Raw genomic sequence first — 22,995 nt, 5'->3', positions numbered from 1 at the left:
TTCTTTAATTCTTTATTTCATTTCATTTCATTTTTGAAAATCAATAAAAATCATATTAAAAGAAAAAAGAAACACACAAGTCCCTAGGGAGATGAAAATAAAGAGTAACTTGTAGTCCTTATATTACCAACACTAGGGGATAATGCTTACGTGGTGCATGATGTTAGAAGTCAAGAGGTGCAAGGAGTGTTCTGTTCACCTTTGTGCAGTAGGCTAGAGTCTACACATGCACATCCATCCATGCTCCATCCATCCAGATAGGCAAGAGGCATACTCAAGGAGGATGCAAGGTACGGTTGAGGAGAGTCCATGGTGGGGGCAGGCAGAGAGGCCTAGAGGGCCACACTAGACCTCTAGGCCTGCGGTTTCCCATCTCTGGGTTACACAGTTGATTCTGCAATCTCTTCATCTTGCCTCGGTGGTGCAGGAGAGTCCTGGCGCCTTGCAACAGATGAGAGGGAGGTCAGGGATCAAGGAGAAGCCATTCACCACCCCAAATGGTGAAGCTCAGTGCTTGGATCTGACACCACTTTGATTAAAAATAGCAAGGAAGTGATGTTCCCAGGCTCCATTTGAATCGCTTGCCAATCAAAGGTTGCTCTACATCTGACAGCCACATTTAACCAGTTTCCAAAACAAGACAGAGCTCTTTGATTTAATGGCGTGTTCCTTCAAGCAAAACCATAAGTGCCTTTGATGACGGGACTTCTTATAATTCAATGTGTGTGTGTATGTGTATAATCCCTCTTCAATTCAATAAGATCTTTAATGGGCAAGTCAGAAATTATCTACTTTGATCCCCCCGGCTGCTCTTTGTTAACCCTATTCTTAGCTTCTTGATGCACTCCAGATTGAATCAAATGGCACCGCTTGAGTTTTCTTTATGAGATTTGGATAGAAGTAGGTGGGTTTTTTTAAAGCATTACGACCAATTCGTTGATAAATTGTGTGCATTCATAATGTAAAGAGATACAAGAAAACCTAAATCTAGTACAGTACACACATATCATTAGGAATATTGTGAAGCAACTAACTGCATACATGTTAGGGGTGTAAGAGGTCATAGTTTTCCATTCCACTAGAACTCATGGACACCCAGCAAAGCCGAACGCTGGAAGAATCAGGACAGACAAAATAAATTGCTTCTTCATGCAGCGCAGTTTCCCCATCTGCAATTTATCTGCACAACAACCCTGCGAGGAAGGTTAGGCTGAGACAATGAGTGACCGAGTAAGATTCATGGCTGAGTGGCTACTAGAACATAAGAAAAGTCTGCTGGATCAGGCCAGTGAAGCATCTAGACCAGCATCCAATCGGTCATTGTGAGAATGGGATGCTGGTCTAGATGCTTCACTGGCCTGATCCAGCAGACTTTTATTATGTTCTTTTGTTTAAAGGCCTATATAGACCATCGCCTTGTGTTCACAGTGGCCAACCAGATGCCCATGGGAAATCTGCAAGCAGCGCATGAGCGCAACAGCACTGTCCCCACTTATTGTCTCTGACTGCGGAGGTGGAACCGAGTCATTGCGGCTAATATCTTACATTGGGCCCAGAGTGCCTGCTCTTAGTGGGCTCTCAGGGGCCATTCTGGGAACTCTAACATGATGGGTGGCTTCCCCGAACAGGTCTCTACCACCAGATAACCCCGTGGCCAGGGAAATTGGAGTGGGGGGCCCCCAAACAGATGTCAGTATCAACACTATTCTGCCCAGAGACACAGAGGGGATCCTGCCCCTTTCCCAAAAGCTGATCAGATCAAAGCTAAAGACAGCTCCACACTCCAGCAAGTTTTATACCCCATTTGCATATTAATCCATTTAACTTAATTTGAGCTGCTGGAGAGCTCAGAAACAGATTTGGAAAGACTTTATAGATTTAAGATTCTAGCTGCTTAGGGGATTAGAAAAAGTTAACTCTTCATAGGGCCTGCAGAAGACACACCGGATGTTTTTCCATCCTAGATGCAGGCATCATTGGCATAGGAAGCCCCTATGTGTTCTCGAAGCTATGAACATGAGTTTGACGAAACTGCGGGAGGCAGTGCAAGACAGGAGTGCCTGGCGTGCTATGGTCCATGGGGTCACGAAGAGTCGGACACGACTAAATGACTAAACAACAACAACAATGTGTGAACTATGCAGCAGTGCATACAGTGAAGGGCTATGAGTTAAGGTGGATGAATTTAAATTAAGGCAACGCAAATCATCAAGGGGGGAAAAGAGGGATTTAATCAATGGCCTGCATCAAAGCAAGTTCGGCTCAGAGTAGACCCGTTGAGATTAGTGAACCCAAGATAGCCATGCCCATCCATTCCAATGGGCAAACTCGAAATATGATTAACCCAGAATACAGCCTGTTGAGTTTGATCAAGTTGCCTTTTCTAAAATTCTTGTATTTCCTAAACAAGCATGCACACTAACTGGTTTTTAATGCATTGGTTTTCAACTTAAATAAAGCCTTTACGTAATTTAGAATGGGGGTAGCCAACGTTTGGGGGCCAGTGAGCACATTTGGAATGTTGAGAAAATGCCCGTGCATGCATCAGCCATACAATGGCAGTTGTGGGGCATGCGGCCTAACAAAATGGCTGCCATGGGGATATGGCACAACACAAAATGACTGCCACATCTAGAAGAAAAGGAAAAGTGTCCGGAACACAAACTGGTATCTTCCCACTGGAGTGACTGTTTCTCTCATCATCCCTGGAGGTGTTGGATTGTATTCAAATAAGTCCTACTCAGAGCAGACCTATTAAAATAAATGTACCTAAGTTAGTCATCTCCATTAACTTCAAGGGTCTACCCCCCTGATCAATACCCCAGCCCTGTTACAAGCAGTACCAGCCCTACCCCAAAAATATACCCCTAGCAAGAAGAGTCTTAGGCATTCCTTCTGTTTTTACAACTTGTTTTGTTGTTGTTTTTCCAGTTGCATTTGTTACCTATGACTTGGTGTACAATTTGCATGCATGATTTATTCCATTCAAATAACATGAAAAACAAGCACACTTTATTCTGATCAGTCACTCACATGCAGGCTGTTCGTTGAATGGGCATTGATGATGTCATTTTTGTGTGAAGATTAACATAAGACTGCCTGCACAGCTCAGCACTGTCAGGTTTTAGAAGATGAGCCTCAAGCGGTTTTCCTGCAGACTCTGCTGTAGTATTTTCAGTGCCTGCCAAAAACATTGTTTTATCCAGGCTTGTTATAATTTTAGTTCAGAATTTTTATGTCATTTTATTATTGTGTTTGCTCGCTGCCCTGAAATCTTCCTCCGAATGGAGAATTCAGGTGTTGAGTGGCCACAGGGCTGTCATCAAAATTAAGCAACTAAGAAACAAGAAGGGGATATCAGTGTGAATGTTCCCCATAGCTTTTAGTAATGTATTATTTGAAATATTTTGAGGTTTTTGTGGTGTTTTATGGTAATAATTTGTATTTTATTGTACATTTGGTGTGTGCCTTACAAATCACATTTTCTTGAAATATGGTACATACATTTATTAAATAATGAATGTATAGCATAACAAGGGATGAATTCAGTGTTGCACTATTACAAACATTCCACCAGCAGAAGCATTTTTGCTTGCCTGACAGAACAACCTCCCTGTTCCTCCTCTATGTGCTGTTTTGGGGTTTCTCCTGACCCCTCCCAGGTCATTTTGGGGGCACAAGAGGAGGGGAGGAGTCCTGTTGCACTAGCAGAGATCCTTGCACAGGCTTCCACTAGTGTCACTAGTTAGTTGAATTTCGCTGTAAATTTATTAAATAAGCATTCTCAAGGGAACCTCAATTTTTGCAGCAATGCAGCCTTAAAAAAATTTTTGGAGGGGGGAATCCAACAGCCCAGTGAGAACTGAATGTGCTCACTAGCCATGGAATGTAGAATGGGGAAGAAAACTGGAATAATGGGGATCGGCTGGAATGCCCTGCTTGGAGGGAATGGCTGGCTGCACAAATGTCTGCTGTGTATGTGAAATTCTGCCATACATGCTTAACAACAATGATGGGGCAATGATGCATTCAAGACTGCGGGGAAATGCCCATTTTTAGGCCAGTTCTCTTAATATTCTGCAAAGATAAGGCTGAAACCTACTAGTGGTTACCCACACATCCAATAAAGACCAAATTCTAAGGCACGGATGACAGCGGTACGGAGGCACCGATGATGGTGATATGGCATTTTTCTTCCAGCAGAGGGTACTGTTTGCATACTACATAAGAATACTGTATAAGAGGAGCTCTACAATTGCATGAGGCTAAAAACCCAGGAAGTCCAGCAGCCTGTCCTTGCAGTGGCCGACCAGATACGTAACCATAGGAAGCCCCCAAACAGGACCCATCTGTGATTCCCAGCAATTGGTATTCAGAGGCATACAGTCTCTGCCAGTGGGGGTGAAGCATAGACATTGTGGTTTGTAGCTACGGAGAACCTTATGCTCCGTGAATTTAGAGAATAGTCTTTTAAAGGCACCCACGTTGGTGGCCATCACTACACTGTGTGCTAGCAAATTCCATAGTTTAACTACGCACTGCATGCAGGAATACATTCGTCTGCCCTGAGTCTTCCAGGGTTCAGCAGCTTCCTGGATTTCTCTGAGTTTTAGGGAAAGCAAGGATTTCTCTCTCTCTATAGCAGACACAATAAAGGTGAAGTGTCAGTAGTATAAAAGTAAAAATCTAACATGTATTTGTTTGGGGGTTGTTGTTGTTGTTTGTAAGGACATACATTTAATCATGTCAGCTCCCAGGGCAATATAGGTCACATACTATCTCAGGGTCAAAATAGATAATAAAGACCTTTAGCTGCATACACACCGTGCCTTTAAAGTACATGGCTCCTCCCAAAGAATATTGGGATCTGTAGTTTAAGAGTACTGGGAACCGTAGCTTAGTGAAGGGTAAACTATAGAGTTCCCACCAGGATTCTTTGGGGTGTAGGAAGAGATTTGCTAATTGTATTATTGAGCTAAATCTGATCATATAGTTTGCATTGCCTGCATTGTACTGTATAATCCTGACTGTGTGGCTTGGTCCCATATTCCTTAGATAACTGGGCGTACAAGACGACCCCCTACTTTTCCAGTTAAAATATAGAGTTTGGGATATACTCACTGTATAAGAAATACGACCCGGCGTATAAGACGACCCCTGACTTTTGAGAAGATTTTCCTGAGTTAAAAAGTAGTCTTATACGCAGGAATATACTGTACTTGCTTTTCTCTTTAAATGCATCAAGTGTCTTTCAATGCCTCTGTGCCAAAGTGCAAGACAGTGCCCTGCTAGCTATCAAGGCCAGTGACTGGCCTTGTCTGGAAGACAGAACGAGGGGCTTATCAGCGGATGATGCACTTCCAGCCTGACGCTCAGACCAGCCTTGCTGAAGGCTGATGGTACCGCTGAAGGCTTTGCTGAGTTTTACATTGACAATGTGTATGATAAGGTGCAGGAAAGGAATCTTCCTGTATATGTAACCCTTGACCCCTTTACTTGCACACACTTACAGAGTGGATTCATGGGGAGGGGGGAAAGGAGTCCAAAAGTGGATAAAAGCCTCATGCAAACTGTCTTTCTTTGCTCTCGTTGTGAAGCATCACCAAGGGTCTCTCTATATAGAGAATTAAACTCTTTCTCTGAACTCAACCCTCAGTGTCATTATTGACTGTCTTTCTCCCTGGCGGACGCAACACAAGGAACCCAGCTTAAGCCAATAAGGCAACAGGGGGGAGTTCATTAGCAGGGAGTTCAGTGGTCTGCTCTGAGTAAGACTAGCATTGGCTACCACCACACTTGTTGTTTAGTCGTTTAGTCGTGTCCAACTCACCAGGCACTCCTGTCTTCCACTGCCTCCCGCAGTTTGGTCAGACTCATGTTTTGAGAACACTGTCCAACCATTTTGTCCTCTGTCATCCCCTTCTCCTTGTGCCCTCAATCTTTCCCAGCATCAGGGCCTTTTCCAGGGAGTCTTCTCTTCTCATGAGGTGGCCAAAGTATTGGCGCCTCAGCTTTAGGATCTGTCCTTCCAGGGAGCACTCAGGGTTGATTTCTTTCAGAATGGATAGGTTTGATCTTCTTGCAGTCCATGGGACTCTCAAGAGTCTCCTCCAGCACCATAATTCAAAAGCATCAATCCTTCGGCAATCAGCCTTCTTTATGGTCCAGCTCTCACTTCTATACATCACTACTGGGAAAACCATAGCTTTAACTATACGGACCTTTGTCAGCAAGGTGGTGTCTCTGCTTTTTAATATGCTGTCTAGGTTTGTCATCACTTTTCTCCCAAGAAGCAGGTGCCTTTTGATTTCGTGACTGCTGTCACCATCTGCAGTGATCATGGAACCCAAGAAAGTAAAATCTCTCACTGCCTCCATTTCTTCCCCTTCTATTTGCCAGGAGGTGGCGGGACCAGTGGCCATGGCCTTGGTTTTTTTTTATGTTGAGCTTCAGACCATATTTTGCGCTCTCCTCTTTCACCCTCATTAAAAGGTTCTTTAATCCCTCCTCACCGCCACACAGACCTATTTTATTTCTCCACACGCAAACTGTCAGAGCAGAGGAATCTCATTTGAGTTGCGGGGTGGGCAGTAAGAAGCGAGGTAGGCAGACTGCTTGTTGGTGGGAAGAAGCTCTTTCTCCGCCTTTATTGTTTCTGAGGAAGACCCTCTTGCTGTGCCCTCAAAGCAGCAGGTTAAAAGGGTTAATTTTTTAATTTTTTGGTTAGGAGGAGGGGACAAACCACTTTCGCCTCTCCCTCCGCGGTCGCTCGCGCGCACGCGCGTATGCGGCGCCTTGGCTGTTTGGGGTTTTGCCGAAGCGCGCGCGTCGTGGCGTCACCCCCCTGCCCTTCCGGGATTGGTCGATGGCCCGGGCCCGCTCCGCCGCGCGCGCCTGTCGGGATCCGCCCTCGCAGGTCGCTTCCTGTTACGTCACAGAAGGAAGGCCGAGGTCGGCGCGGGCTGGGTGGGAAGAGAGTTTGTGGTCGCGGGGCCGTGCGCGAGGTGGGCGGGGCCGTGCGCGAGGTGGGCGGGGCGTTAGCACAGGAGCAGCAGCGTTGGTTGGTGGTGGTGGTGGTGGTTCCCCTCCCCCAACCCCGGAGGCTGAGAGGAAGGAGGAGGAGGAAAACCCACCCGGAGATAAAGGAGGGGGAGCGCTCTGAGGAAGGCTCAGCGGTGACTTGCACAGGGGTTGTGTGAGCTGAAGGGAGGAGGGGGCTAGGAAAGGGGGCGAAGGTGGGTTCCTAGGGACAGGCAGGCCCCACCAGGCAGGAAGGCCCCACTTCCTTCCTAAGAGGCACCCAACGCCCCCCCCCGTTCCCTCTCTGAAAGGATCCTCCTTTTCATTCCCACCCAGAGAATACACTGCGTGTGTCCCCCCCGCCGTGGGTAGGCCTCTGGTTGCACTGGAGTGCCTGGGAGATCTCTGGTTTTTAAACCCATTGCATAAATACCCTGCTCTGAAGACCTCCTTTTTAGAAAACGGGGAAGTTAGGGGTGTTTTTTTTAATAATAATAATAATAATAAAAATAATAATAAAATATTTCTGCTAACTACTGTGCTCCGATGGGTTCCTGAAGCCAAAGGCAGGGAGAGAAAAGAGGGTAGGGTGGGTGATTTCTTCCCACTCTCCCATTTTTAATTTTTTTTACCCTAATGGAGGAAGACGGTCCTCCTAGGAAGCTACCTCTTGGACCATGACATGAGCTAGGGGAGGGGAAGAAGCAAAGCTCTCAAGAGCCCAAATCATCCCAGACGCCTCCCCAGCCACAATGGTAAGTTTTAAACGTAGTATATTGGGTTGTTTCTGATAGTGTGATCATGTGTGATATCTTGTTATGTGTGATACATTGCCATATGTGTCACATGTGCTGTATTGCCATATGTGTATCTTTGGAGTATAATAATGCTTAGCATATATTGTGCATTTCAAGTGTTCAGAACATTTTGTCTCAATTCTTTTTTTTTAAAGAAAGTGGTGTTATCCTCATTGTAAAGATTTGGAGGGTGTGGTGCTTAGGCCTAGAGATAGATTACATGGGTCACCACCAATGTGGCCTCCTCTGGTGGCCATAAGGCCCAAGGTGGCTGGTACTGGAAAATACACTCTTTTTGGTACTTGGGTCCTGAGCCATTTAGGGCTTTGTTTGCTAGTATTAATATGTTGAATAGTGCCCAGTCATTCACTGATTGAAAGTGCAGTGCTCTAAGGATCAGTGATCCCACTGGTCTACCCCACTTAACAGTATAGCAGCCACATTCTTCACTGGCTGTAGTCTCCAGACTGCGAAGATAGTACAGTAAAGCAAATTGTAGTGGTCCTCCAGGTGGGAGGTCACCAGAGCATGAACAGTTGAGGCCAAGCCATCCCAATCTGTTAAATGGATGAGAGGAATTTGTGTCAAAAGAATTTTAAAAATGCAAGCAAGTAACCAACCATTCACATAAGCTAGTAGAGGCATGGATGTAGTAATAAGAGTTGGAGAGACTCTGCAGCAAATGATGCTATTGTGTGTCATTTGAAAAATGGGTGACACTTTTTTCAATGGCTTCTTCAGACCTGGCCTCAAATGTTTAGCTGCCTTTGGACTACTGGGTGCCTTGAATGTTTATAGTCATATAATTCTCCCTCTTATTTAAGCATTCTATCCAAGAGAAAAGTCCATGTATACACAAACATTCCTCCACCAAACACACCCCACTCTTATATAAATTGGATGGCTTAATCATTGCACATCTATGCATGAGACTCAAAGCTAGAATTGTTCATTGCCACTTTATTTCCTGTTCTCTTTGAGCAATTTGAGTCATACTGACTTGATCTATTGAATTCTTTTCTCCAAGTTGTAAGTGAGAGGTGGAACATGTTGTGTCTTTAGTATAATTCTGCAGCATGCTGTGTCTTTAGTATAATTCTGTTTTGATCATTGACCAAAGAGCTTTTTGCTGCTATAAAGGCCACTGGTTAGAACCATCTTCCATCGAAAAGAAGCATGTATGGTTAAAGCACTAGCTGGCACAGGTAGTGTTTTGGTGATGGTGGTCACAATTGGAGGTCCACAAACTTTGACTGGTCTTGGTAGCCAACCAAAAGTTTTTGGTCTTCAGGACTCTCACATTAGGGGTATGGTGTTGTCGCCATGAAAAGGGTGGTATGCCTTTGAAGGTGCAGTACCAAAACCCAAGTGCCAGGTATGCTATCAACTTTGGGGAGGGAGATGGAGTGAGAATTATCACTAGAAAGTGAGCACAACTGTGGTAATGTTTCCAGTCCCTCTCTCCATTTCCAAGGTTGGGAAGAAGCTTGGGGGCTCGTCAGAGGGCAGCAGAGCACTTGCCATGGCAAGTGGAATTGTGAAATCCTGATATTTTTGATGGCAACAATAGCATTTGCACTGAGCAGGGTATTTAGAGTGCTTACATTATTGCAGAAGCCCAGGGTGGTGTACAAAAGGATTATGCCAGTTTCCAACAGCCTTCTCAGGTTAGGATGTGAGATAAAGCCTCCCTGAGTACCCCACTTAGTTTCATGGCAGAGAGGAATTTTTAACCTGTGCCCCATTATACCATGTTATCTCAATAATCCTTATACAGTATATAGGTCAATATCCTTATCCTCACATTGCAGTGGTGGAGAGGAAGCAGGGATAAAAGGTTGATAGGTTGCCTAAAGACATCCATAAGGTTCATAGCAGAGATGAGACTAGAATTCATGATACAATGTATAGTTTATTGTATTGTTAGCACCTGTGGTACCCTAGCTCTAAAACAGGGGTCCCCAAACTACGGCCCCCGGGCCGGATGCGGCCCAATCGGCCTTCCAATCCGGCCCGCGACGACGCCCGCTGCCGCCGCCCGCTCTCACGGCGCGCGGCGCAGCGACGATCTAAAAAATCGGCAAAAAATCGCCGAAAATCCTTTGTGCGCATGCGTATGGGCCTCTCCCGACCCGGAAGAGGTCATTTCTGGTGCACTTCCGGGTCGGGGGAGGCCCATACGCATGCGCACAAGCGATTTTCGGCGATTTTTTCCCCGTGCGTGTGCGCATGCGCACGGGCGCGCACTCCCCTGCCCTCTGGCCCACCGCACGGTCGGCGCGGCGGGCACCGGCCCGCCGCACGGTAAGTCTAGGGACCCCTGCTCTAAAAGTTTTAAGTAAAGTTATTTAATTATAATGAAATTTAATGTCTCACCTTTATAAGCATGTGCCACTCAAAAGCGGCTTACAGTACAACAACTTTAAAGTTAAAACACCATGAATAAGCAATATGAAATGCAGTTGAACAATGCTGGTAGAATGACAAAAAAAAAAGCCAAAGCAGCAAAATAAACCAAGCAAGGCCTGAGTATAAAAAATGCTGTTGGAATAATGCAGGTTTCAAAGCCTCTTTAAAAGGGGCAACAAGTGGGGCAGAAATGCCTCTCTTCATTCCACAGTTTGGGCAGTATGGAAATGGCTCTCTCCACCATCTCTTGCAAACCAAGTTTCTGTTGAATGCAGGGGACGAAAAGGTCTTGGGTGTGGGATAAGTTATTGAACAGGCTCATGCACAGGAGAGCAATCACTTCTACCCATAGGTTACGGTATGTCATACCCAAGTTATTTCCTGCTTCTCATGCCACTTTCCCCTGTAACGATTGTTAACATCGCATTCACCTATTGGATGAGCAGGGTTTGAAATTAGCAGGACGCCAGGCGCATTACGTCATTTGTGAGCACGTCAAAAGGTCTGGGTGCCATTTTTTGCACCTGACTGACACTCAAGGATTACTGAAATGTACCGGTATGTCCTTTGAAGCCTTGAAGTATATGTTAAGGATAGAGTGTTTTGAAAACTGAAGTAAAAAACCAATAATTTTATTGTAAACACCAAATTAAACATGTACTGTATTAACAATTTCTGTTAAAATGTGATGTTAACAGTGTGTCGCTTTTGTGAATTGTGTAGTACTTCATGCTTATCAAAATAAATAAAAAGAAAGTGTTACTGATCCCCCCCATGGCAACTAAACATTCTGTTTTTGCACCCACAACCCAAGTCCCATGAGCCATTTGGCTCCTAGCTTTTCTATCCCAGTTTCTTTCTTTTTTTAAAGATAATTTTTATTAAATTTTCCAAATAAACAACATTCAACAACAACAAAACAACAAACAACAACAAACAAACTTTCCCCATTTTATCATCTATTCAACTATTCTACTTCTCTTGCTCTGCCGAGCTTTGACTTCCCATCCTCCCATCATTCAGTTTTCTTTCCCACTCTTATCTCGCAGTTCCTTTTGGTCCACCTACTTAAAGTCAGTTCGTAGGATTTATTTCAGTCCTGCAAGTGTCTTCAAACTTCTACAGTTCTTCTCCATATAGTCCACAAATTTACTCCCTTCCTTTTGGAACCTTGTCTCTCCCTGGTTTCGGATCCCGCAGGTCAACTTAGCTAACTCTGCATAGTCAATCATTTTCGTCTGCCACTCCTCAATTGTCGGTAACTCCTGTACTTTCCATTTTTGGGCTAATAAAGTCCTAGCCGCGGTTGTAGCTAGGACTTTACATAAATAATTTTTTATCTCCCTTTGCAATCTCCTCTCCTATGAGTCCTAATAGAAAAGCCTCCGGTTTGTTGGGAAAGGTATACTTAAAAATCTTTTTCAGTTCATTATATATCATTTCCCAAAATCTTTTTACTTTTTCGCATGTCCACCACATATGATAAAATTCACCCTCTTTATCTTTACATTTCCAGCATATTTTGCTACTCATTCTATACATCTTGGCTAATTTTACTGGTGTTAAATACCATCTGTACATCATCTTCATTCTATCCCAGTTTCTAACACTGTAGTCAAGGTAACTTAGTGAGGGCAATATCAAGGAGAATTCCTATACAGTGGTGCCTCGCTAGACGAAATTAATTCGTTCTACGGGTCTTTTCTTATAGCGAAAAATTCGTCTAGCGAATCCCATAGGAATGCATTAATTTTTTAAATTGTTTTTTGCCCATAGGAACGCATTAATTGAATTTCAATGCATTCCTATGGGAAACCGCGATTCGCTAGACCAATTTTTCGTAAAACGCATTCGTCTAGTGAGGCAAGCTCCGCTCGAAAAATCCTTTCGTTAAGCGGAAATTTTGTTAAGCAGGGCATTCGTTAAGCGAGGCACCACTGTACTACTACTGAACCAAGAAAAGGATAGAGAATCTCCCTGGTGGTTTCCTAAGCCGTGCAAATACTTTGAGAGCAGCGAGACTTTTCTCTGATTGCTGGAATGTCTATACTCAGCACAACAGGCATGAACTGTCACCTCTTTGCAGTTCAGCATTGCGGAAGAGCAAAGGACCCCCGCCTTCCCTCCCCACAACTTGCAGTGGACCTTGAGCAGCTGCCATACAAGCCAATGCCTTTCCTTCTTCAGGGGGATCAGGATCAGGGCAAGCAGAAATGTGGCCAGCTACCAAGGCCAGTCAAAATTGATGGGCCCCTGATTAAAATGTGTGTGCAAAACCAGATTTGAAGTTTTCATCTCAGACAGGTGCTCAGTGTTTTTCTTCAGGCTTTTTCTCACTGAATATGTCTGACTATTGAAGTGACGGATGTGTATCTTCCACCCACTTCCTCAAATGTAGCTTAAGAATCTACATAGGGAGAAATAGTGGAACAAGCAGACTGAACTGAGGAAACATATTGGGTGTATTTTGTGTACTGTGTGTAATGAGAGGGCACTGCTCTTCTTCATTACAGCTTCGCTATGACACACATCTAAAACCACTGGAGTCTGTTATTTCAGTATTTCTCCTCTGCTATCAAAGACAGCATTCCTGCTTGTCCAAGTAATTTAATATGAACTCCATGCAATTCTTTGTTTTCAGTCCCCACTTTGTGATTGATCTTTCTGGTAAGAAGTGTGTTGTGTTTTTCTTTTTCAAGTTCTATGTTGTTCCCCACTGATTTAGAAAGGTAGTTTGGCTCTGGCATGTGTCCACTGGGGAAAGATGCCTAAGTGGAGGTGGTGAAGGATCTCTTTAATGCCTGTTAATATTTGTTTTCTATTAGCTGGCTGGATAACCTTTTGAGTGTGCTGTATTTACCAGGAGCAGTGTGAAGAATGCTGTTCTAACTATCCTGAGAAATCCCAGAAGAGAGCTGGGTTCAGTTTACGTCCCCTGGTGTGATTGTCAATTAAGAACTTGACCCAGAACATTTGAGTACTTGTCAAAGCACTGCCCTAACACCTAATTACCTGTGCTGTGATATGCCCGTATGCTTGCATAAGAAACCCGATTCCCCCAATCTTCCCAAATCTGGCCAGACTGACTTTAGCACTTTTCCTTAGTGGAGGGCACTCCATTAAATCTAGATGCACTCTTGATTTATTTTGACCTGGTCTGACTACTTGAGTATCCCAGGGGGGTGGGGCCAGAAGGCACATTCTGTGGCTACCTTGCTAAAGCTAAGCATATGTGAATCTGGTTTGTGCCTGGTTGGGAGACCGCCTAAAACCCTTGAGTTCATCACGGGGGTGTGGAGGGAGCAAAAGAAGAATGTAATAAGACAGGTATCTTTAATCTTTTCAGACCCACTCTTAACCCCAACATTCATTTGGGGACCCTTAAAAAAAATATTTTATCATATATTTGCATGATGGTGGTGTTCCTGTTGTGACCTACCTTGGATCAGACCGTGATCCTCCAGTTGAAGATTAGTGTACGTTCCCCCCTGCCGCCGCCCAGCCCCCTCGCTTCCATGTCACTTCTAAGTAAACTTGGGTCTCTCCTTTTAAAAAAGCAACCTTTGCTCCATTTCTTAAAAGGAAGATATTACTGTATGTGTTTGTGAAAACACAGTGCATCAGGCCTACCCATTCTCTTGCCCCCAGACCTTGTTTGCTTCACATTTTGAATACCCTTACTTTTATCAGAATAAATCATGCCAGTTTATGTAGACTTGTTCAGAGAAGGCTGGCTGATTCAGGAGCACCTAAATCTATATTTCAAGCTATGTTAAGAAGCCTCACACTGGCAGGCACTCTAAGCTTGTGGAATTGTTTGCTACCTATCAGAATTACTCAAGGTGAGAACCTAACTAGTACAGGGGCTTGTTGTTGTTTAGTCGTTTAGTCGTGTCCGACTCTTCGTGACCCCATGGACCATAGCACGCCAGGCACTCCTGTCTTCCACTGCCTCCCGCAGTTTGGTCAAACTCATGTTCGTAGTACAGGGGCTAGAATGTCAGATTTGGATAAATGCTCATCTAGCTGCAAAGCATGCTGAGCTGGCCCTACTAAAACAGAGTGTGACTTCCTTATAGTTTAGGCTTCATCTGAACTACTCTGCTAAAAAGTGCTGTAAAATTTATTTCAGGATCTGTGAGAGATTACACCATGAGTCGGAAAATGTGGTTAGATTAGGCTGTAAATGATTACCATGCACACATCAAATATGTTAGATCAGTGGTTCTTAACGGGTGTGACAGCGCAACCACACTGGTGTGGCAGGCAGGAGAGGATGGCAGGAAGATTCAAGAAACATTTAAGCATTTCATTGTAATATAGTATAGTACAGTGTCAAAATAATTTTTATATATATTCAACCATAAGCAGTACCCATGCCTCACTTCAAGAGGTTATTCTTCTGCAGTTCTCCACGACATACTGTACTGTTGTGAACAAGGATTTTCAAGTTTGACAACTATGAAAGACCAGAAAAGAGAAAGGCTTATTTGTGTTGATGAGGAGGTGAAAGTTTGTTTGTCTTAAATTAGACCTAATATAAATGAGATTACCCAGCATAATCAAGCACACACCTTTGTATATACTGTAGGTAAAAAGGTAAATGACCCCTGGACGGTTAAGTCCAGACAAAGGTGACTATGGGGGGCAGTGCTCTTCTAGCTTCAGGCTGAGGGAGCTGGTGTTTGCCCACAGACAGCTTTCTGGGTCATGTGGCCAGCATGACTAAACCGCTTCTGGCACAACAGGACACAGTGACGAGTGCCAGAGCACACAGAAACGCCATTTACCTTCCTGCCATAGCGGTACCTATTTATCTACTTGCACTGGCGTGTTTTCAAACTGCTAGGTTGGCAGGTGCTGGGACAGAGCAACGGGAGCTCACCCCGTCACAGGGATTCGAACCGTCAACCTTCTGATTGGCAAGCCCAAGAGGCTCAGTGGTTTAGACCGCTACCCATAGTTGCCTTTGACTGGACTTAACCTAGGCTTATTTCATATTTCAAAACCATATTTCAAAAAGTAAAACACTCCCAAAATTGTTGAGCTTTGTGGTGTATATGGTGCCGCGCGAAAATGGGTTTTTTGAGGTTGAAGGTGGCGTGAGGAGAAAACGGCAGTTGGGCTGAAGGGAGAGGAAGGGGATGGGGAGGGCAACTAACAGGTGTGTGTACACACAGAGACTGGCCCCACGTGCTGCCCACCATCCACCCTCAACGACACTCTTCTCCCGGGCCCATTGCTCCCTTTGAGGCAGCCTTGGAGACTGCCTCAAAGAGAGAGACTAGTAGTTCGGGGCTGTGTGGTGCATTAGAGCTTCAACGAAAATGCTTGTTTCCCTTGGCCTTAAGTGTTTCATGTGGTTAAGCATTTGGTCAGGATTTGCCATATTTACCTCACATATATTGTTGCAATCAATATTCTGTTTTGAGCTGCTGATTGAAGACAAATGTGGTTAACAGCTTGTGCTCATAATGTTACAGCTTTTAAAAATATCCCATTTCCAAGCACATGCTCCAACAGAACCAAGGTTGAATTCATTAGTCCCAGTGTTTGGGGTTGCAGGGAGTACTTCACTACACTGTTCACAACTCCCATTGCTCTAGGCACATTTTGTGACGGAATTTGATTAGCTCGAGCAGTTTCTGAGCTCTGGGTGCTGAACTGCGCCTAAGATTTCAGATTAAAACTGCAGAGTGGAAGGAAAGGAGGACCTTTTCCTGCCTCTCCACTTCCAGCTACTCTCTGAAGACTGGAGAAGAGACCCTCTTAAGAATAATAGGGGGGTGGGCATATGTGAAAAATGAACATAATATTTTAGCTGTGGTTCATTCATTTTCAGTTTTGTATTCTTGTTATAAAGAAGCGTGCCGAGACATTCCGTTGTTGCGCCCATAATCTAGGTTGAAGGTGCCATTTAGCTCCTAGCTTTCATATCTCAGTTTTTAACACTGCTTCACTACTCTTTAGACATAGCAGCCGAAATCTAAAAAAGGAGTTTCTTTTGTATTCTAAAGAGCTGGCTGGGAACCCAGCCCACTGGAGTATAGGAATTATAAAAAAAATTCCCCAAATCTTCTTGCACCCTCTTCCAGAGAGCCTTTTATTTTGAATTATGCACTGATGGAATTAAAACACATCCTTTTTGTAAATGTCTGGCAGTGCACATGGGATTCAGAGTTGAGTACATCTGGAATTGCGGGTGAAATTGCAGCATGGCTGAGATTCCCATTTTACAGATAAGAAAAGTGGATCAGAAGGAACAGTTTGAGCCATGGCAAGCTAGGAGAGACCCCAGTTTCCCAGAATAGGGTTCAGAAGGTAACCTTGGAAGCAGGGTGGATTTGATTTAAATCAAACTGATTTAAATCATGATTTAAATCACGATTTAAATCACTAGTCAGTAAGGCTTGATTTAAATCATAGTCGATTTAAATCACATGAAAAACTTAAATACTGTCCACTCCAAACAATCAGAAAAATATTGTTTCTATTCTATTCACTGAACTTCTTGAAACTTAGCACTGAAGGGGTTGTTTCTGTATTCATAGGTTTGTAGAACAATAGGATTAAGGTCTTTTTCTCAACTCTGTTCATGATATAACATTTTTGCTGTGAAGAAGAGGCATGTGATCTCTGTTGAGTCAAATTCAGTTTTGAGAACTGCAAAAGTAAACCAAGCATCTGTGATAATATCTTGTAGGCAGAGAATCTGCCCAATAATCTTACAAAAACCTCTGGAAGAGCATGACATTGTGAATGGATTAATGGCATTTATTTACCCCCAAAAATAAACATATACAACCTTATTCTACATAATTAAAAAACTAATCTTTATTTCATGATGGAATAACCTTTGGATGGTAATATATTTTCCTCAAAAAGCATTTTATTTTTAAAAAAATCAGATTTAAATCAAAAAAATCGATTTAAATCAAAAAAATCCGATTTTTTTGATTTTTTTAAAAAAATCATTGATTTTTATCCACCCTGCTTGGAAGGTCTACCTGGTACTTGTCTGCTGCTATGGTGGGACACAGTACTTGGCAATAAGTTATCTTTTGTTGTTGTTAACCTGAGTTAGACAATTGGTCAATTAATTCAGTACAGTACAGTATTGTCTACAGTGAATGGCAGCAGCTTTCTAGGGTTTCAGACGGGTCCTTCCCAACCCTACTTGGAGATGCTGGAGGTGGAACTTGGGACCTTCCCCTTCTGGCGTTGGATTTTGAATCCCAGTGCAAGGCATAGGAGTACAGAATAGCTGTTCTGAGCATTCTGGCCAAGCATGGAGCCGGGAAAGATTTTTAAACAGAAACCTTTTTCGAAAGTATTTGTATGTAATAGCATACTGTACAAAGTAGCTTAGAGAACCAAAGAAAAAGTATGGTAGAAAAACTTGTGTACAGTTCTGCTTTTGCATCTGCTGTCAAAAATGTGATTAAAGAATAACTTAGAGTCCTTAGAGAATATAAACGCAGGATTGGTTTTGACAACCGTCCATTCTTTATCGTTATTGGAATAACCTTCTTTCAACAAACATTCTTCAGGGATAGGTTTCTATTTTAAGCTTATGAAGAGAATATGAAAATGCAGTATTCTGTTGCTAAGATACAAACTGCAGTGTGTAAGCCTGTCTAAATGTAGCTTTTGTAAAGGTGTTTCTGAGTTCAGAACTGGTTAAGTATATTTTGCCTTACCACTACTTTCCATTGGAAAATGAGGAAGTCCAGTTGTAACAGGGTGGACACTCTAGAAATGCAGTTTTGTATGTTAAAAGCGAAAAATATTTTTCAGGCATAGTCTTGGAAAGCTCCCTAGAACAGTTGCAATGCTGGATTCCTTGAGCTCTGGCTGCCTGCTTTTGTCATTTAATACTGAACATGCAACAATAGTTAGGCTTCGTTCTCTGTGTAACATTTTAAAAAGCAAATTCTTACCTGTTCTAACAATACTTCAGCTATCTTGTTCATCCATAACTATTAGTACCGTGTTTCCCCTTTTTAAAGACGTAGTCATTATATAAGCCATAGCAGGATTTCTAAGCAATTGCGCGATACAAGCCATACCCCGAAAATAAGACATACTGATAGACCCTTCACCCACTAGCAATAACCCCCCTCCTGCCAGCCAACTCCCCCCTTAAAAATCTCTCCCCATTTTGCTGTCGCTCCACAGACACGTATTTCCTTTAAAAGCTTGTAAAAATGCACCGAACAGCCGTAGCTGCTGGCTGCCGAAGCCTTGTGATTTCTCTTCCCCGTTTCTGAGAGCATTTTTTTAAATAAAAAGATCCAAAAATAATTTTTTTAGCCAAGCTGTGTAAGCTCTACTTGGTGAAGGGGAGAAAAGTGGGGTGGGGAGGAGATGAAGGCACGAGGAAGAAAAGAGGGGCGATTGAAGAATGCAAAGGCTGTTTTCCCTTTTAGGGAGAGACCTCCGTGCGCGCGTCTGTCTCTCTCCCCCCCCCTGCGTCTCTCTCTCTCTCTCTCTCTCTCTCTCTCTCTCTCTCTCTCTCTCTCTCTCTCTCACACACACACACACACACACACACACACACACAGCCCACCTCTCGCTTCCCCCCACCTTTCCCTAAATTCCCTTCCATTCAATGCACGTTGATTTCCTCTTAACGGGAATCTCCCGTGTCTGATTGTTGTCTCATTGCTTTTACCGGGCATAAAGCAGCCTTTTAAAAATCCTGCTGCAGTTTTCTTTCTACCTTATGCTGCTTGGTTGTCTGTGGAGCTGCCCCTTTAAGGATTTGTAAGTAGTCTGGATCGCAGTCCTTGCCTTGGGGACTTTTATTTATTTATTAAGGACTTTTTCCTTCGCTGTTTGCGAGCTGCTAAAAGGAGCTGCTAAACGCTGCTTTACACAAAAGTTAAACTGCCGGTCCTAACAACACGTGCTTCCTCACCTCGCTGGCTCAATTGCTTCTCAATTGCTACCATTTACCAAGTCAGCAATCTTAATTGCTGCTTAGCTGGCTTCTTTGTTCTCAGCAGGTAGCTTCTTTGCTATCAGTGATAGCACTGCAAAGTGCTATGTTGTTGGAACTTCAGACAGTCTTGCAGTCTTGGGCAGCTGGCTGGTAGAGATCCTTACTTGCTTTAGGTATAGGCTACTGCTAGGACTGTATCACACAGATAGATTCCATTATACTGGTTTAGATTTAAGAAGCTCCAGTGTAGCAGATTGCTATTAAGTGAGTCCCCACCTTGGAGGAGAGAGCGAGCAGCCCTTCGCGAACATCCCAGGGCCGGGGAGAGAGGGCTGCACCAGGGACGCACACACCTCCCTTCCCTCAGACTCGTAATAAAAATACCGGTACCAGTAAGACATCCCACCAAAAATAAGCCACCCTGTGGTTTTTTGAGAAAAAAAAGTAATAAGACGGTGTCTTAAAAAGGGGGAAACACGGTAAGATGACTAGGCTGTGTACACACTGTAACTTAGAGCACATTCAAAGCACATTTCTCCCCTCAAAGAATTCTAGGCAATGCGGTTTGTTAAGAGTTGCTGAGAATTGTAGCTCTTTGAGGGGTAAACTACAGTGCCCACAATTCTTTTTTTTTGGAGGGGGGGGGACATGTGATTTGAATGTACAGTGGTACCTCGGTTCTCGAACATAATCTTCTTGCACTCAGCGGAAGCCGCAGCGCACGTTTGGGTTACGAAATACGTTCGAAAATGGAAGCATTTACTTCCGGGTTTTCAGTGTTTGGCTTCCGAAATGTTTGACAGTCGAGGTGTTCGGGAACTGAGGTACCACTGTAATTTAAAGGTATATGTTGTTCATGCAGCCTTACCTTAGGCCCTGTTAGACGAGCTTGTTTGGGCTCACCTTACTCATCCCTTCCTCTCTTGTGTGCAAATTCCCCTGGCCTCTTCTTCCTAGGTATGCTCAATTTTGATCTGTAAGCCCTGGCTTTGGTACTTAAACAGAGCCTTGTTCCATTAAGAGCTTTGTGTACTCTGTCTCCAAACTTCCAAATTCTGTAAAAAAGAATGCCCAAATGTGCTTGTAAACACAAAACTTAAATGGATCTACACTGCATAATTTTGCTCACAAGACGGAGGAGGGTTTGGGGTTTTTTTATTTTTGTGTGGGGAGAATTTTTGGGGTGGGAGAACATAAGAAGAAAGGTAGAAGGAATGTTTAGGTCCAACAAAGGTAGCCTGATAGATTAATTAAAGAAAAAAACCCTAGAGAAATAGTAGATTGAACTAGGGGAACCTAATGTTAACATTGTTCTTGAAATGTCATTGTCAGGCATCAGAAGAGGCCTCGCTGCGAGCTTTGGAGAGTCTAATGACAGAGTTTTTCCACAATTGCACTACTAATGAAAGGAAGCGTGAGATTGGTAAGCTCAGTATCATTCCCCCATTCTCCAAACTCAGAACCAAATGGCTTTGGCTAGGCATGACAACTGAAAGGAAGGCATCAGGTTGCCTAGTTAAAATCTGTGGGTTTTATCCAGCTAAGATATTCTCTGAGTAGTTCTACCATTGGATGCAACCCAGTGTATATTGTTTTAGATGTCCACTTCATTTCATATTTCACTGCATGCTTAAAGCTCTTTGAAAACAACCAGAGCTTTTGGAAACACATAGCCTAGGCCTCCCTTGACTGGAGGACAGATGTCATTTGGATGATCAAAGTACCAATATCTGTGCTTAAGTGCTTGATCAAGCCTTGCTTAGTAGCCCCCCAAAACCTGAATGAATGGATGTGTTACAGTGCCCCTTGAGCTGTGAATTAGTGAACTACTCAGAATGAATTGTTACTACTTCAAGCATTTCCTACATGATGTGCTGTCATAGAGGTGGGGGTCCCCAACATGGAACCCATGGGCATCACAGTGCCCTCAGATACCCTCTCTCTGACACTGCCAAGGCCTCCCGTCTTGCTCCAAATCTTTGTATTATCTTTAATAATTATAATAATAATTTATTATTTATACCCCACCCATGTGGCTGGGCCTCCCCAGCCACTCTGGGCTGCTTCTGACAAAACATTGTTGTTGTCGTTTAGTCGTGTCCGACTCTTCGTAACCCCATGGACCAGAGCACGCCAGGCACTCCTGTCTTGCACTGCCTCCCGCAGTTTGGTCAAACTCATGTTGGTAGCTTCGAGAACACTGTCCAACCATCTTGTCCTCTGTCGTCCCCTTCTCCTTGTGCCCTCAATCTTTCCCAGCATCGGGGCATTTTCCAGGGAGTCTTCTCTTCTCATGAGGTGGCCAAAGTATTGGCGCCTCAGCTTTAGGATCTGTCCTTCCAGTGAGCACTCAGGGCTGATTTCCTTCAGAATGGATAGGTTTGATCTTCTTGCAGTCCATGGGACTCTCAAGAGTCTCCTCCAGCACCATAATTCAAAAGCATCAATCCTTCGGCGATCAGCCTTCTTTAAGGATCTAGCTCTCACTTCCATACATCACTACTGGGAAAACATTAAAATAAAGTAATCCATCAAACATTAAAAGCTTCCCTAAACAGGGCTGCCTTCAGATGTCTTCTAAAAGTCTGGTAGTTGTTGTTCTCTTTGACATCTGGTGGGAGGGTGTTCCACAGGGTGGGTGCCACTACCAAGAAGGCCCTCTGCCTGGTTCCCTGTAACTTGGCTTCTCGCAATGAGGGAACAGCCACAAGGCCCTCGGCACTGGACCTCAGTGTCCGGGCAGAACAATGGGGGTGGAGATGCTCCTTCAGGTATACTGGACCGAGGCCGTTTAGGGCTTTAAAGGTCAGCACCCACACTTTGAATTGTGCTCGGAAACGTACTGGGAGCCAATGTAGGTCTTTCAAGACTGGTGTTATGTGGTCTCGGCAGCTGCTCCCAGTCTAGCTGCCACATTCTGGATTAGTTGTAGTTTCCAGGTCACATTCAAAGGTAGCCCCACATAGAGTGCATTGCAATACCCTGTTTCTCATATTTTAAGACATACCCATAAAATAAGCCATAGCAAGATTTTAAGCATTCAAGGAATATAAGCCATACCCCAAAAATAAGACATAGTGATAGGCGCAGCAGCAATGCCGGCCGCGGCAGGAGGAGGAGGAAAAAAATAAGACATCCCTTGAAAATAAGTCATAGTGTGTTTTTTTGAGGAAAAAATAAATATAAGACATGTCTTATAATATGAGAAACACGGTATTCCAAGCGAGTGATAACTAGAGCATGCACCACTCTGGCAAGACAGTCCGTGGGCAAATAGGGTCTCAGCCTGCGTACCAGATGGAGCTGGTAAACAGCTGCCCTGGACACAGAATTGACCTGTGCCTCCATGGACAGCTGTGAGTCCAAAATGACTCCCAGGCTGTGCACTTGGTCCTTCAAGGGCACAGTTACCCCATTCAGGACCAGTGAGTCCTCCACACCGGCCTGCCTCCTGTCCCCCAAAAAGAGTACTTCTGTCTTTTCAGGATTCAACCTCAATCTGTTAGCCACCATCCATTCTCCAACCGCCTCCAGACACTCACACTTTTGGAGACAATGACTCTTAAGGAGACTGGCTTGTTTGAGGGTTTTTACTCTTCTGAGGATTGCCAGTAGTTCTTCTGTGAAATTAAGATTTTATGGTGCCAGCAACAATGTTTTACATTTCTAGGTGCGTCACCGGGGCCCCAAAAGGTCAGGTACCCCTGCCTTATAGACTCTGTGCCTTGTTTTACTTAATAGATGCAAAAGCGGAAATGTACAAATGAAATTCAGAAAGTATGTGTGAGTTATTTCACTTCTTGTGGAACTGCAAAACTGTCTCTG

General features: G+C 43.9%; 1 protein-coding gene across 5 annotated transcripts in view; it reads left to right on the top strand.

Annotated features, from left to right (window-relative positions):
* The first annotated feature begins 6,986 nt into the window (after nt 1-6,986).
* The window catches only part of XPO6 (exportin 6), a 50,521-nt gene continuing 34,512 nt past the window's right edge, over nt 6,987-22,995 (top strand). The window contains exons 1-3 of one of the 5 annotated variants that reach the window (XM_060282470.1): nt 6,987-7,004; nt 7,667-7,775; nt 20,503-20,593. In XM_060282470.1, the coding sequence (XP_060138453.1) occupies nt 7,773-7,775; nt 20,503-20,593 (94 nt within the window). In that variant the 5' untranslated portion in view covers nt 6,987-7,004; nt 7,667-7,772. The other 4 variants (XM_060282469.1, XM_035131973.2, XM_035131972.2 and 1 more) reach the window with 4 other exon arrangements.

Source organism: Zootoca vivipara, chromosome 14 (assembly GCF_963506605.1).
Source record: "Zootoca vivipara chromosome 14, rZooViv1.1, whole genome shotgun sequence".
Classification (NCBI taxonomy): domain Eukaryota; kingdom Metazoa; phylum Chordata; class Lepidosauria; order Squamata; family Lacertidae; genus Zootoca; species Zootoca vivipara.
Note: the sequence above shows the minus strand (reverse complement) of the source record. Positions and strands in the feature narration are given on the sequence as shown.